General features: G+C 37.0%; 2 protein-coding genes across 5 annotated transcripts; one reads left to right on the forward strand and one right to left on the reverse strand.

The window, feature by feature from the left end:
• Nucleotides 1-623: 623 nt before the first annotated feature.
• On the forward strand, nt 624-5,894 carry LOC105039887 (uncharacterized). The gene is made up of 8 exons (XM_010916197.4): nt 624-950; nt 1,043-1,109; nt 1,195-1,234; nt 1,840-1,972; nt 3,190-3,261; nt 3,874-3,954; nt 5,256-5,317; nt 5,416-5,894. Exons 1-8 carry the CDS (start codon nt 681-683, stop codon nt 5,480-5,482), a joined length of 792 nt encoding a protein of 263 aa, XP_010914499.1. The 5' UTR covers nt 624-680; the 3' UTR covers nt 5,483-5,894.
• A 2,516-nt stretch (nt 5,895-8,410) lies between these two features.
• Nucleotides 8,411-15,634, reverse strand: LOC105039888 (probable ethylene response sensor 1). 4 transcript variants are annotated; one of them, XM_019848638.3, is made up of 7 exons: nt 15,417-15,557; nt 14,941-15,265; nt 13,699-14,648; nt 10,201-10,569; nt 9,826-10,092; nt 9,391-9,518; nt 8,411-9,079 (listed from the first exon to the last, which is right to left on the reverse strand). In XM_019848638.3, the coding sequence occupies exons 3-7, from the start codon at nt 14,602-14,604 to the stop codon at nt 8,842-8,844; spliced, it is 1,908 nt and encodes a 635-aa protein (XP_019704197.1). In that variant the 5' UTR covers nt 14,605-14,648; nt 14,941-15,265; nt 15,417-15,557; the 3' UTR covers nt 8,411-8,841. The 4 variants fall into 4 exon arrangements, with proteins under 4 accessions (XP_019704197.1, XP_010914502.1, XP_010914501.1 ...); XM_010916200.4 differs by having other exon boundaries at nt 14,941-15,162; nt 15,417-15,545; XM_010916199.4 differs by lacking the exon at nt 14,941-15,265 and having other exon boundaries at nt 15,417-15,634.
• Between the last annotated feature and the right edge of the window lie 409 nt (nt 15,635-16,043).

Below are 16,043 nucleotides of genomic sequence, written 5' to 3' on the forward strand. Positions count from 1 at the left end.
TTTCCAGAAGGAAGCATTCTTCCGGTGGCAACCTTGGCATCATCAAAAGGGTTCAGATAGCAATTCTCTTGCTCTGCGATACAATATGACAGAGACAGCCTAGTGTCAATTTTTTTTGTTTTGTGCCCTTGAGTTGATTTGGCTTCTCGACATTCGGATGGTGCTCTGCGGTCTTCGGGCGATCGGCGGGACGCCATCAAGTCTAATGGAGCTTTTTTTTCTGCTTTGGATTGAATAGGAGGCGACAGGAAAGACTGTGTTCTGCTTCTATTACCGATTTTTCATTGGTTCACACTGCAATCTCAAATATCTGCAAAAAGAGATCATTGGTTTGCCAAAGTTAATTTGTTCATATCATGTGGCATGGCACTCTAAAAACTATCGAATGCTTGCTTGATTAGTATCATTCTTTGTTACTTGGATAAGGAGGCAGGGATTCAAATCTAGTGGAGTGAGTCACCAAGAACGGAATCAGCATTTTTTGTGTTAGATAGCCCTTCCTTATAGCTTATTAGCTATATACACACACACACGTATGAATGTATGTATGTATGTATGCATGTATGTTATATTTAATTCAGACTAATGATGCTATGTAGCGTATCTGAAGCTGTTACATGTCCGCTTGAGAGGCGCTTGAAGCATATCCTTTGTTCAACTGAAAAATCCCTCCTTTTTCTATGGCTGCTACTTGCTCTTCCCTCTCCTTCGCCTCTACCTCCTCCTTTCCCCATGGATTCAGAACTCCCGCCACCGCCAACCCCCTGTCCCTCGGCCTTCTCTCTTCTCCAATACCGCACGCTAACCCCAGGCCGTCGCGCCTGGCCCTTGCTCTCCCCCGGCGGCTCTTCTTGCCGTCGGCGTCGGCCATCTGGGATGCCTTGACCGGCGGCAACCGCGCGCGCGACGCCTCCATCGCCGTCCGCCGGGGCATGCTGCTCTTCCGGCAGGTACCATGTTCCTTTTCCCTCCCCTCTACGGTGGAGACTCTCTCTCGCTCTTCGAGTTTTTGAGTAATTTGAAGGAATTTAATGACGGCTAGGGAGATGTTGCTGGGTCGCTGGCCGAGTTCGACCGAGCCATTGAGTTAGATCCTCGCCAGAAGGCATGTAGGTTCGTTTAATTTGTGGTTTTTTTTTTGCTTCTTTTTAATGCCAAAATGATGTAAATTAACTCTGATTGGGCCCGTTTCAGATCTTTGGCAGAGAGGGCTGTCTCTCTATTATCTGAATAGGTACTGTTTCTGTGCCCATTTTTATTCTTTGACCTTTAAACATGTGCCGAGTTGCTTGACCTGCAATTGGTGTTCAGAAAGATTAGAACTTGCTGCAATGTAGATTTCATAACAAATTGATTGATTGGCTTAGATTTTTTTGGAAAGTTTGCAGCTTTGCTTGGAGGTTTCTAATTCCAAAATCTTGATTTTGTTCCTTTCTTGCATTTAAAATGATAGATTTTTAAGAGGTGTTTGGATGTCAAATATAAGGTTCAAAATTGGGAAAAGAAAACAAGATGATAAGGAAGAAAAAAATGAATTTGGAAAATTGACCTCATATTAGAAAATTTCAGTTTCAATTTTTAAGAGTTGTTTGGTTGTCAAAACTGAAGATTCAAAAACTAAAAGGATGTAAGAAGATAATGAAAGAGAAATGCAAATTTGGAAAATAACATTCAAGTTATAAAACTTCAGTTTCATGATTTTAGTTTTACTTTATAAACAAGTACCCACTGCTACAAAATTCTGACTTGCAATTTCAAAGAACATGGAAAATTATAAAGTATCGCGAATAATTTGTTCATCAAAATGCACCATCAAACTTGATGTGAATGGTTGCATAGATTCAAAGAAGGTGCAGAGCAGTTCAGATTGGATGTTGCTGCAAACCCAAATGATACAGAGGAATCTATATGGTGCTTTCTTTGTGAAGCTCAATTATGTGGAGTGGAGGAAGCTAGGAAGCGATTCTTGGAGGCAAGTCTAGTGTTTTCCTGTTTTAATCGAATACTTTTTTGGATTTCATTGAATTCCCATCCATGAACTTGCATTGAAGAAAGACATTGGTCGGTTTTGGTTCCGATGATTTGCTTCAGACATTGTTTTCATATAGTTTTGTGACTTTGTCAATTGCTTGTCCTTTAAAGACCATGACATTGCTGACAAGCTGAACAACCTGTGCTATGGATAGTAAAGTCTGGCTGATTTCAGTGGATTTGAATTTTATACCAGTGCTTCAGAGATTTAAATATAGTCTTTTTTTTTTTTTTTTTGAGAAATATGATGGTTATTCGCATCCACCCAGGTTTGAATTGGAGACCTCTCCTATGGAGAGAGGGATGCCAACTGGCTGAGCTAACCGCTGCTGGCAATTTAACTAGAGAAATTTAAATTCCTGAAACCATTTAAAATATGCACACACATCATCATTAAAATCTATAATGAGGGACATTGAAAGAATTAGAAAGAGCACTAGGAAAAAATGTCAAGCAAATTTACCTATGTCAGAAGTCTAGTTCAAAGAATCAGATTGCCCTGAAGGATCGATATTTTTATATTTGATTATCGTATTTTGAGTTTTGATACCTAAACTGATTGCAGAGACGGCGTTGTGTTGCATCTATTTACTGCCCATTTTACTCTCATGCAACTTGTGTACATATCCAGAAAATTTTGAATCCAGTGTGCTTTGAAACCTGTAGGAGGTTTAATTTTTTGTTTACTGGATTAAACCCAGATTCATAATGATGGAAGAAACTCTTTTGGTTAGTTCTAAATGCCCCTTCAGCTATGACCTTGCAATTACCAACCTATCTTAATTGCCATTTTTATAATTTCATTGAGCTGCATTGTCAATATGAATATTAGCATTGCATCCAAATGTTCGTAATAAGTGGCAATCAGAAGTGAACCCCAAAGACCATCTCATATAACATGCAGAAATGCAAAAGCATGCATGCATGCTCATGCACATGAAAGAAATATAAACAAAAGAAGACCAAAGTAAGCAGAGGCTACCAATATGTGAGGTAACAAACCTGCATTTATCTATAATTATATAGACTCCTGAGGAATATTATTTACAAAATAACATGCTTTATATCATCTACGTGGGATCGGTAAAGTGGCTATTGCAGTTCTGACATGTAAACTTCTTTGTGTGCCTAAGCAACATGTATTTAATTAATTTTCAGGTTGGCCAAGATCCACGGCCTGTAATGCGTCAAGCCTATAATCTCTTTAAAGATGGTGGGGACCCTGAGAAGGTCTGTGTAGAATCACTCAGCTTTTCAGTATTCATTTCTGAGACCAGTTGAAGGCTATAATTCTTTTGATGTTTCGTTATTTATCCTTAGTATTCATACATGTCCAACTCGTCAGGCATATCTATACCATGCTTGATTTTTCAATGGGTCGCACTTACCCAAAACAAGTTCTTGGTTTCATTGGTTTATGAACTCAAAAAAAAAAAAAAAAGGGTTTGCAGCCCATATAGTAAAAATATTGATAACAGCCAAATGTTGTGAGTTGATCTTCAACATTCATACATGTCAAATGCATGAGGAATGTCTCTGTCTTTTATATATTTTAGGTCATTCTGTATCCAAAAGAAATGCTTGTTTTTGTTAATCATGAACTCAAAAAAATTGGGGGGTGGTTCATATTAGTGAAGTTTCTAACAATAGCCATATGTTGTGAAGATCTCAGCATGGTGGGAATGATCAGAATCCATTGCATTGCATCCATGCTATCATTGATTTTTGACATAAACAAATGATTCCTATACACTGGAATTAATTTGTAACAAAATAGGTTAGGCTGTCCATATTTTATATGCTTCCGCTAACTCATCAAATTATCTTGTTGATTTTTTTCAGCTTGTTACAGCCTTCTCAGATGGACGGGAGAATGAATACTTCTACGCTTCTTTATATGCTGGCCTTTTTTATGAATCTCAGGTCGGTACTCAATTAGATTTCTTCTGCATTACATGAACATACTATGCTATAGAAACAAAGTGATTTCTGTGAGGAAATACTTCATCTTGTCTAGGGTTGAAGGCATGCATTGTTCTTAGGCAGAATTTTCAAATTATTTATTACTTCATGCTTTATAATACAATTTTTCCACAGGATACAAATATAGTTGACTGAAAGTCATTCAGTGGTTTCCTTCTTGCTTGGCTGGCATGCCAAAGCAATTAGTTCAATATAGAGCATCGCTTTTTCCTCCTTCCCATCTTTTCAAGGTGACGTGGGTTCGAAGAGAATTGGCCATGTGTCTTCCATATGACCTTTTTCTCTTAGGTGGGGTCCTTTGATGAGAAATAACTCATAAGAGGACATAGTCATCAGGCCTTGCACGGGAAGGTAAAATGATCAAGAGACCTAGCTTAGGGGTCCCCATAATCATGGCCATGATGCAAGGGATTTGATATTCAATAAATTTGGAGTAGTTCAAATTCATTATTACGGGCATGATTACACAACTATAATTAGATCTTACTCTGGGTTGGTCTCTAGATGCCTTGAAGCCATTGGATGGAACCAGCATTTAGCACTTCCAATGCACATTGCTGATCTAATTGGGAGGAGTAAGATGGATCCCATCAAACCTTGAAATAGGTAGATGTTATCCTGTCTTGTTCGGGAATCCTTTTAACCATTTTTCAAATTATTAAATGACCTTCAATTTTGGTTGGTGCATTTCTTTTCTCAAGGGAAAAAAGAAAGGAAAAGAAAATAAGGTCAGTGCTTTCTCTGTCTTGAGGGAGAGGTGGGAGCTGCAGCTTCAGTTTTCTATGCATACCCCTATTTTTGGCTTGTATTCTGCCGGGTGCCTTCGGATGAAAGTCCAATGTTTAGATAAGGATGGAGTGGCAGAGAACAGGAAGTCACATGAGTGGACTAGTTAAGAACCACCTTGCCTTTTCCCCAGAATTTTGCATTCTATATGTAGTAGATATTTCTAGAAACATACTCAGCTTGAGAACAACAACATTTTCTCTTGGACTTCTTAATATGAACTTAAGTTTTGGATGGAAGTGAATCCATCAAGAAACATAAGCAAGTCTTTGTCAATTTGCTGCATAATGATTGATGTGTGGTACTGAGTTCTGAAATGTATATAAAATGTCGGGAAACATAAGATGTAGTAGTATTCCTCATTCAAGCAGCTTATATATAGATGGATCATGGTTCTGTATATAAGAAGTCAGGAAATATATTGTGTTAACAAATTTATACAATCACTTGTGTAGAATGATATGGATGCAGCAAAACTCAATATTCTTGCAGCATGTCAGTCTCCATATGGATCCAGGTTTGTTTTTTTCACGAATTTCTTTTGAGACTAACTGAGATATGTTGGAGCTTGGCAATCATTTATTCATTTGATTATGCTATTATTCTTGGTTACAGGTCTGATGATTATATGGCTTCCCTTGCAAAGGTTCACTGCCTCTGCCGAAACTGGAGCTTCAGCTAACTTCCGGCTTGGCGAGCATCATCAATTTAATGCCTTCAGGCTTGCACTCCCAGGATGATAGAATTAGATGCAATCATTGCTTCAGGTGGAAATCCTTGCAGGACCTGACCAGAAACTAAGAGATGTTCATAGGATACGCCATATCTTGGACAGTCGTTCAAATGGGTCACACTATTACATAGTCACCATATGTATTATTAGGTGCTTTGTTACAGTGCCAGGCACATGCATGCAAAAGGTGATAAATAACAATCTGGGGTCTGATCTGACAAATAAGTGTGTGTACGTGTGTATATAAAAAATAAGTGCATGCGTGCGTGCATGCGTGGATAGATAGATAGATAAATAAATGGATATATGGAGGTTCACTTGGTATAAAGTTTCCTATGAGCCATGTGGACGTTAGTATAAATATGCCCAACCATCATAAAAATTTGTTACTTGATATGCAACAGATATTAATGATGCCAGGTATTAATATACTCGGCCATTATTACAAAAATACTTGAAAAAAATGAAAAAATTATATCTTCTGCATCACCTAGGACGTTGCTATTATTGATGCTAGTATTGACGATGGTTTTGCATGAAGGTTCTTGTATATAGTTTTCCATTCGTTACTTGGACATGATATTAATAATTAAAGTTTTCTTTTTCTATCATTAAAGTTTATTATTTAATTTGCAATAAAAAGTGTAGTATTGAAACGTTCTATTTATTATAACTTGTTACATTATATTTTAAAAATATTTGAAAAAAAAGAAGAAAAATTAGTGCCACATACATCACACTGGACCACCATTTATGATGCCAGTATTAATGATGAAGTTCTCCCATAGAGTCTTATCTTGTGTAAAGATCTCTGCTCATGATATAGGTACTAGTATGAAAGATGGAATTTTTTTGCTTAGATATCTTTTGAATTCATTGCTTAATGTATGATAAAAATTTCATTATTGAAACTTTTATTTATTATAATTTATTTTATTACGTTATTATATTTTAAAAATAATTGGAAAAAAAAAAAAAAAAAGCATCTACATATATGCAAGATATATGCATGTTCTATTTCCACTAGCACACTTAAATATTCTTTTATTTATTTATTTTCGGTGGAATTCTTCTTCTCTTAAATGTGTGATGTGCGTTAATGTACACATGGACTGAATATATTTAGGCAGCCCAACTTATAGCCCAAAATATATAACCTTTACCTGGCACCACCTTTTTTTTTTATGCTGCCAATTTTAGGGCCTATGGTGACTGTGTGTTAATCAGTATATGCAGTGGAGGAATTATTGATGCCGGTGCATGCCACTAATCACCAAGGTGCAAGCATAGGTACGCTTATCTCAATGATGGCCTACTGCAGCACACCATGATGATTGGTGGCTTGCACAAATATGGACGTGCATGTGGTGCATGCAATAATTTTTTTTTAATAGGGTGTAGGCATTCTGAACCAAGCATCGGCATGCTGCTTCAAATCTATTTCTTTGTTAGGATGCCGAAGAGAAAAATGGCACTGTATCTCAGGAAAAAGGGCAATTCCATCGTTCATCCCCTTGTAACATGACACTATCAAAGTCCTATCTTAGTTGTTCATGCCTAATCAAAAAAAATGATATTCACAATTCCTGCTATGCAAGTGCCCATACACATCCATATGCCTAGATCTACTTTTAGTTGTCTAGATTGAAAGGTCAATTTTGATCTAATTAGGGAGGAGAAAAAAATCTCTAGATCTATTGTACTCAAATCTCTCAAAAAGTTTGAGAAAAAAATAAAAAATTTGACAAAAATAAGATCAAATTCTTTTTTCTTTGTCCGACAATCATAAATTAAAATATATTACCTCTATTTACTATAGCGAGATCTACTTATACATAATTCAGAATGAATTTCTTTCCTAATTTGAATGTCGCCTAATAGCCAATATTCCAAATAAATATGACTATGAAAATAAATATAAAAAAACTAAAATCTTTGTAGGATATACATCTCTACTTCTACATTAATTCTGCTTTTATCTTCTTCATCTAATTTTTCTTAGATAGAAAGATATATCCAACCAAAATCATTCCTACCTTCCAAAAAGAATTTGGTTTGATCGAACTACTTTCAGAAATTAAAAGATGAAATTTGGATCTAATCACTTGATGTGATGGCACATAGTGTTCAAAAAATTACCTAATAAATTTAATCGGATAGCATACAACTAAATTATGACCTTCAAAAATTTAGTATAATTTTACTTATTGATATGATAGATCTTATTCCTGTATCCTATCCAATTTTATCGATAATGATCAAAATAATCTACATCAAATTTATTGATCATCCTGGATCAAATTTAATGATCATCCTGGATTAAAACTAAAGCTTGAAAATTTAAGCAAGATTTTGCATCATTTTTTTTTCCTTCCTTTCACTTTTGTCTTTCTTAACAAAAATATTTAGCTTTTTCTTTAATCAATGTTATTGAAATCTTTGGCTTCATATTCTACATATTTTTTATTTCATACAATTTACTTTTATTTTGTAAACAAACATTAGGTCATCAAAACAAAAAGATTTATATTTTAAAATGTTGGAGCTTTGTGGATGGTTACATTAACTCCTCTTTATTAGCCTTATCCACATAACAAATAAGAACCGGTTGCCAAACGACTCGAGTCCACATCAATTTCAACATTTCTGGCCTTGCCTTTCCAATACTAACCTCTAAAATCGGTATATGGATAGAATTTTTGATTGCAGAGGAGTTTCCTCAGGGAGGATCAATTTGATCAAGCCATTCATTATATGGAAAACCAAAAGACTGCTCACATTTGAAAGATCAATTTAAAATTCAAAACATCAGCCCAAATATTTGCAATGGTTAGAAATATATAGTGAAAGCTATTCAACCTAAGTATGAACTCAGAGGAAAAATGAAAAGATCATGTTTGATGCTCTATAAGTAAAGATATACGATTCATGGCTCCTCCAAATACAAGACAAGCATGCATCCTACGCTATGCCAATCTGCTTGACAAGTTCAAGAAAACCCATTCTCTTTCTCCAATGGATTTATTGCAGTTAGCAAATTTAGAATGCTTTCGATGGGAAGCAAGTGTTCCTAATATAGAACTTGTGAAACAGAAATCCTATCAGGCAACTTGCTGTTCAATTCAGCCTAGCCTAGCTGCAAATCTAATCACCTCAGCTCATGATCATCACTAAACCATCAGAATCCTCTTAACCTGTGTTGCTGGCTGAACAGCCCGTCGCCTTGAACCGTCACAAAATTGGACCCATGGATCATTGCTTTTCAAGCTGTATTGCTCCATCATGCAGAAATTTTTCTTCTGTAATATCTATACACTTCTCTGGTACCGGAACCTGGAGGGAAGCAGACCACTCTCGTCTCGAAAGGGTACTCTTGGACCAGAAAGATCAGCATCTCCAATATTTGACCCAGTCACTGGAACAATTTGTTGAAGATGACTCTTCGATTTTTCACATACACCAAGTTTGACAATAAATGTTGCTGTGCAACCTTTACCCACACCTTCACTCTCAAGCCAAATGTGTCCTTCCATGAGGCTTATAAACCTAAAATGTTGCTCCAGTAGAAATGTGTCAGGACAGTAATTAGAAAGACACCCTCATGACAAAACATACATGAACATACGCTCATGAAAATATATACACGTATTTACATGCAGACAAGGAAAATCTACAATCTCACAAATTATTGATGATAACTAGATTTTTTAAGAAGTGCTCTAAAACTTTATGCAAGATGATTCTTGAGAACGTGAAGAGTAACATAACATGCATTGAATTTTTCCTAAAAAAGAAAAAAATCAATATATCAAATTAAAATGCTACAAAATATGGCTGGAACATATTTTTCTTTATACCTCTTACAAATGGCGAGCCCGAGTCCGCTTCCACTATAACCTTTGTTTGCTCCATGTTGAGAGCGTGCAAATTTGGTAAAGATGTGTGGTAAATCTTGGGGACTGATTCCACAACCAGTATCCTTTACCTGCAGCATTTAAGAATAAGCATTTGAAGTAATTGAATCTAAGATTTGCATCTCAAGGTGGTTTTAACACAATAATATGCACTTGAAGATGGTGTTCATGGCACAAACAAAATACTGCTTGGATCTGAGGTTGGTCGGTTCGTGGCACTAAGAATTGGTTGTTACATCATTTATAAGTTAGAAGCATGTTTAGAGAGAAATTTGCTCCATCTAATAACGAGATATGTATCCATTTCTTATCAAGATATCTTGTCCCATAAAAGCCCCAAGATAATCACAGTAAGCCAAGTTCTGGATGCTAACAGACCTGCACACGCAAGTAGAAGTGCCCGTCACTAGTAATTGGATAATATTCGGGAGCTCGAGAGTCTCTTAGAGAATCTGGTTTCGCAACAGAAGCCATAATTGATATATGACCCTCCTTTGTGAACTTAACGGCATTACCAGATATATTTAAAATAGCTTGCATAAGCCGCTTCTCATCACCAATGGCACACAAAGGCAGATCAGGTGCTAGTGTAACCAATACTGAGAGCTTCTTTACAGCTGCTATCGGCTTTATCAAATGAATGACCTACAATGCAAAGCAACAATTTGATTAGGTAAATTAAAAAAACGACAGATGAATATATCAAAAGAAGAAGAAGTAGAAGAAGAAGAAGAAGAAGAAGAAGAAGAAAACCTCTCTGAAAACAGAATGAAGATTGAATGCTGCAATCTCCAGCTCAAGGCTCCCATCCTCAAGCTTAGAAAGATCTAAAACATCATTGATGAGTGTTGCGAGAAGGTTACTACTCTTCAATACAGTTTCCACCATCAAGCGTTGCTCTGGCGTTAGCTCGGTTTCCAGAAGCAGGGAGGACAGAGCAATGATTGCATGCATAGGAGTCCGCATTTCATGGTTCATGACAGCTAGAAAATCATTGCGAGCACGAATTGCCATTTCTGCCTCCCGACGAGCTAAATCTAGAGCAACATTTTGCTCCATGAGTAGGTTGCGTGCCTGCATAGACTCTTCTAGAATTGCAGCATGAGAAAGTGCAACTGCTACCTGCATCATAACATATTCACTCAAACCAGCAACTATGAAAGAAATCAAAGCTTAAAAAAAAACAATCATGAAAATCAAAAAAAAAAAAAAAAGTTAGAGAATTTAAAGAAGAAACAAGGCCAGTATGTATGATTTTATAAACACCAACAGATTAATTTCCAGATAGAGGCTGCTGCTTTGCCACAAGTATAGCTTTTTTAATTTAAGGAGTTTTTTTACCAACATAAAAAAAAAAAAAATCATTCAATTTATAGTGGATGAAATATCTAGGAGCCTGCAAAGAGCTTATTGATAGCAAAAGAATCTACTTGAAGAATTAAAAGACACCCAATAACTTTACTGATTCAGTAAAATTCACATAAAAAGAAGATTCATAGAAAGCAAATATATTCATAATTTTCAGTTACCTCGGTTGAATGAAAATACAAGAGTTCATTGTTTTGAGTGGGTCTTGGTGCTAAGTTTTGATCATAATAAACTGCTAGCAGTGACTCAAGATAATATGCCATGCTACAAGATTAGCCTCATTGCTTAAAACTAAAATCAATCTAACCAATTCTAGCCTCCTTGCGCAACACATATCTGATACAAATCTATTTATGGAAAAAGTAATAAGAGGACATGATGTATTGATGAATCAGGGTCAGAATAAGAAGGGAGAAGCAACAGTGGGTCATACATGGCAGCTATCTCTTCTAACTTATTTATTATCATTACTCACGTTGCTTGCTCAGAAGACAGCCCTTTTACAGGGAAGCAACTCCTAAAGGGCTTCTATACACCACACCAAAATACATGAGTAATATTTATAGAATAGTTTGAAGCCCTCAATATCCTGGTCAAGTAAGACCATATATATTGTAACTTGCAGTGATGCACAAGCAGAATTTTCCTTCACCACTTCTTCATTAACATACCCACTAATAATTTTTGGACGGGAAATTGGCAGCACTTGGTCATAATTTTCCTTTGAGTGACAGGACAGATTGATTCATTACGTGAGGATCTTTCACAGAATACCAGACTGTTTCAGAATATAGTTCTGCATGATCTTGCATAAAAAACTTCATTAAAACAAGGGATTTGTAATATAGAAGTTCATACAGAATCCAAGTGACAGCTACATGTTTAAACTTCATCAACAATAAAACACAGCAGCAGACCTTCAGCAGTGGAAGGATCTAACCATGAATCCCTTAGTAGACTGATGCAGCATCTGGTCAAGCCACAAAAATATCGCCTGTTGAAAATGACGAAAATACACAAACCCCTTTGCTCAAAACAATCAAATCTGAACATGCTGACATCATCAATAACATGCACATCACACCAGTTTTGTGCATCTTAAGTAGTGATACTTTTCCATTTTCAACACACAGATTTAACATAAATTCCATGAACACAAGATAGAAGGAAACATTGCAAATGGATTTCAGGTCAATTCAGCTACCATCCCCAACAGTGTAGAGCAAAACCAGAAAGAGAAAAGCATCCAAGAAAAGTGAAGAACACATGAGATCATTATAATATGTTTCAAAATCAAGCAATGACTAAGGTCTCATACGTGAACATTGAAGTATTGTTCTGTGCCAATGCGAGCATATCAAAATATAGCATCTTGTATTGGCTTGTGCTGGTGTGTGATGGACCCATGTTGTTTGCCACAAGCTTTGGCATGTCATTGGGAATGAGACCGACATGGCTCGGCCACTTGGCACAGCATGAGATGCAATACATTCATCCTTTCTCATACTACAGTATAAGATTAACCTTTTTGAACCCTTCTAAATGCACATAATTATGTAAATAGTGCTTACCTCCTGTGAGACACGTTTGTGATAAAAAAGTTATAAAGCGCTTAAAGTAAGAAAATACAATTCCTTGCTCTTATAAAGCTCTTAAAGTAAGCAAATACAATTCCTTTCTCAAATCAGCATGCATGACCAAACATTTTGCAAAGACTGACTTGGACAATCTCAACCTTTCCTGTTATGCAAAGAGACTAGATCCAGAATTAGCAAAGCAAACAAAAAGAGAGAAGAACACAAAAATTTACATGGTGTGCCTACCGCCTACATTCACAGGCAGAGACAATCAAGAAAGCTTCACTAATGCTGCAGAAAAGCACAAAGAGGAGATGAACAAACCCCATACAAAAGCCCTCAATCTCACCAGCCCTTGAAAAGTCCCAAGATACAAAAAGTTTAAATCCAAAAAACCCTAGGATAGGTGATACCTATCAGTTTGCCGATGGCCCAGGAGAAAAGGCCATTTTACCAGTATATCCTCTAAACACACGACACCATAACACATTCCAAATGTAGTTGATGAACAATTGCTAGAGCTAAGAATATCTATTAAGAAAACAATGAGATCTGGTTGCGACACCAAGGACGAGAATTATATGGCAACAGTTTGGAAAGAATTTAAAATCCAATGGATCTTGAAAAAAGTGTTCCCTAGGATTTCTAATCTGAATGTGACAGTGACAGACTATTGGTTGGAGAACAAAGGTGGGCATGTCCAACCAGATTTTCAGAAGGAGGTTGAATGACAAGGTCCTTGCCAAAACTTGCAGCACAATGTGATTGAGTTCTTGCAAGATTGACAATGAACATGAAGATCTGATGTGCTGGAAATAAGAAATCTGCATCTTTTTCTCCTGCAAGATTGTGCTACAAGCATCTCAATGGCTTATGGGCTCGTTGTCACCAGCCAAACTTGGAAACAAATCCTTTCTATGGCTTATATTGGGAGCATTCAAAGGTATCTGATGAAGATCTCTTCTAACAACCACGGTCCTCTGCAAAAAGATGTGATTGCTATTCATCCTTCGTAATCTAATGACATCTCAAGACCCTTTGTTGCAACTTTCCTTCCAAGGCTCACCTTTAAGTTCTTATAAAAAATCTCTCTCCAAGTTCCAACATTATCAAAATAAAGACACTTAAATGGTGAGTAGTTGGTTTTATTAGATGTGTTTAGAGTATATGTATGATCGCTTCTGCCAAAGTTACACCAACAGTCATTAATAATAAAGAGATCATTAATAAAATAACAACTATTTTTCAAAAAGCAAGACCAACAATAGTTTATTGGAAAAGGTGGAAAATAGGAGTTGATAACAACCTGATCAGCAACCACCTCCACAAGCTCCAGTTCATGGAAATGCCACTTTCTTGCACTATTCGATGGAAGAATCAAAACCATTATTGCATAGCTTTTTGCAGATAGCTCAGGCCAATCATTTACTTGGAAATTTGAAAGATGTAATAGCGGTACACGGACAGCAACAACTTCTGGTGGCACATATCTTCCTGTGAGTGGCCGGATCCTTGCTAGTGGACAAGTATGCGGAATCCTTATTGCACGGTTACTGCTGAAAACTTGATTGACAATTGGTAGGTTAATAGACACGACGGATCCAAGAGGTATTTGGTGGTGCAGAGTATGAGAAAGCTGAAGATTTAAACCACTATTGGATGGCATCCACAGTGCACATTCTGCCAAATCCAAAGTCCTCCCTAGCTCAACAAGTGTAGTCTTCAATATAGTGTGCCTGTCAAGTGTGCTTCTGATTTCATGCGTCAGCATTCGGACATGCCTCCCTGTCTCTTCCTGTGTTCTTATAAGGCCCATCTCCCTATCAAGCTCCTCAGCCTTATTCTTCAGAAAAAGCTCCCTTGTTTTCACACTCAACAGGTCAGGAATTATATGCACAAGCATCAATGCAGTGGCACATGACACAACGGCAGTTGAAATCTTTGCTACTGTCATTACTATGGCAAGTGTTCTCGAGTGCACGGTGAAAGTCCATAAATTAATCAAGTGGGTTGCTCCACAAAGAACAATGAAAGCACCGAACTGTATTAACACCCATCTATACGGGAAGAATGAAGACTTCTTCACAAAATAAATGAGCTCAAGGGGTATCGAGAAATATGCAAGTGCTATAAAGAAGTCCGATATGTACTGATACTTCACCAAAAGCTCATCTGCAGGCCATTGCGGCTCAATGCAGTCACAGCCCTCCATCTCCCAGCAACCGCCACAGCCAGAATATTCTCCTCTCTACATTCCTTTTAAACAATGGAAAAAATAATATCATCACACAAAACAGGCTATCTATACAAAAATCCGACTTTTGAGTTGGGCATTTCAAAAGGCATCTTTTCAATATAACAAAGATAAAAATTTTCCTAAGCAATAGGGAAGCCACAAAAAGGAATACAAACACCCATCAAACAACTTAATTAAGTAAAGTTCTAAGACACAAAAATGAATAGAATAAAAATCAAAATCTGTGACATAAAAGCAACTTCCTATGTATTGATCAAATAAAAGGAAAAAAGAGACGCAAAAAAAGATAACCTGGTTTCATCTACTCCACCAACAGGACATCAGATAGCCGACACCGGGGAACTATCACACAGGGGCATTTACTACAGTACATCATCCCAGGCCCAAAAGACCGCTGGAGAAAACAACCATCCAAGACTGGATAAAACTCGATCTATCTCTCCTGATTCGCAGGTGCCCATTCCACCTTTCCAATCCCCTTCAAGCACAGCACGCGCAAAATCACCGAAAACCCTAGACCACAAAATGTCACCAAAACGATCCCCGATCAAAGAAACATCCACAATGCCCTCACCCTACACTCCACGATCACCCGAGGGCCAGTTCCCTTCACCTCCTAATTCCAACATAAACAAGCAATCATACCCGGAGAACAAACTCAACCCGATCACGATCAAAGACAGAAAAAGCTCGACACCAAACAAAGAAACAAGTAGAAAACGAACTATAACGAACCGATCAACGGGAGCAAGAAAAAAGATTTCGACCTGAAACCATCGAGGGAGAGAGGCGGAGGGCTTCTCCAAGATTACGATTCGGGAGAGAGTCGACAACAAGCCTTATGAGAGAGAGCCCCTTCAATTTGTCGCCTTTCTCGTCTACTTAGCTCACGGTGGAGCCGGACGCGCCGGAGAAAATATAGGGTATCAAAGAATAGAAAATGTTCGTCGCACGTGCGACGAATTTTACGCGAGCGGATGAGGTGGTGCCCGGCAGAGGATTATTATGGGTTGGTTTGGAGGTGGGAGAGATAAATTACTGCATCAGGTGGATCCGGTCACCGGCAGTGAAACAGATCCTTTAATGGGCTGATCGGTGCCTGTGGCCTAAACAGAAATATTTTGTACACCGCCTGCAGTATAGAAAATCTGATGCAGAAAACATCATTTCATTAAATTAAATTATATAATTATTATTTTTTAATATATATTTAATATTTATAATTTTATTTTTTTATTTAAAATTTTAAATAATAAAAATATTTTTTAAAAAAATTTATAATATTTTATGTTGATATTATAATATCTTACATTAAAATTATGACTTTCTGCACATTATACCATAATTTTTTGATAGAATAGTAATTTTTTAATGATAAAAATATTTTTTTAATG

The sequence above is a fragment of the Elaeis guineensis genome, chromosome 1 (assembly GCF_000442705.2).
Source record: "Elaeis guineensis isolate ETL-2024a chromosome 1, EG11, whole genome shotgun sequence".
NCBI lineage: Eukaryota > Viridiplantae > Streptophyta > Magnoliopsida > Arecales > Arecaceae > Elaeis > Elaeis guineensis.

What these genes read in the sequence shown, in the direction of transcription:
- LOC105039887 (XM_010916197.4), top strand. Translation starts at nt 681, where the DNA reads ATGGCTGCTACTTGCTCTTCCCTCTCCTTCGCCTCTACCTCCTCCTTT. An exon ending in AGATCCTCGCCAGAAGGCAT is followed by an intron (nt 1,110 to 1,194) that starts GTAGGTTCGTTT and finishes GGCCCGTTTCAG; the next exon opens with ATCTTTGGCAGAGAGGGCTG. An exon ending in CAGTCTCCATATGGATCCAG is followed by an intron (nt 5,318 to 5,415) that starts GTTTGTTTTTTT and finishes TCTTGGTTACAG; the next exon opens with GTCTGATGATTATATGGCTT.
- LOC105039888 (XM_010916199.4), bottom strand. Translation starts at nt 14,604, where the DNA reads ATGGAGGGCTGTGACTGCATTGAGCCGCAATGGCCTGCAGATGAGCTT. An exon ending in ACTTCTACTTGCGTGTGCAG is followed by an intron (nt 9,519 to 9,825) that starts GTCTGTTAGCAT and finishes TAAATGCTGCAG; the next exon opens with GTAAAGGATACTGGTTGTGG. An exon ending in GGGCTCGCCATTTGTAAGAG is followed by an intron (nt 9,080 to 9,390) that starts GTATAAAGAAAA and finishes GCAACATTTTAG; the next exon opens with GTTTATAAGCCTCATGGAAG.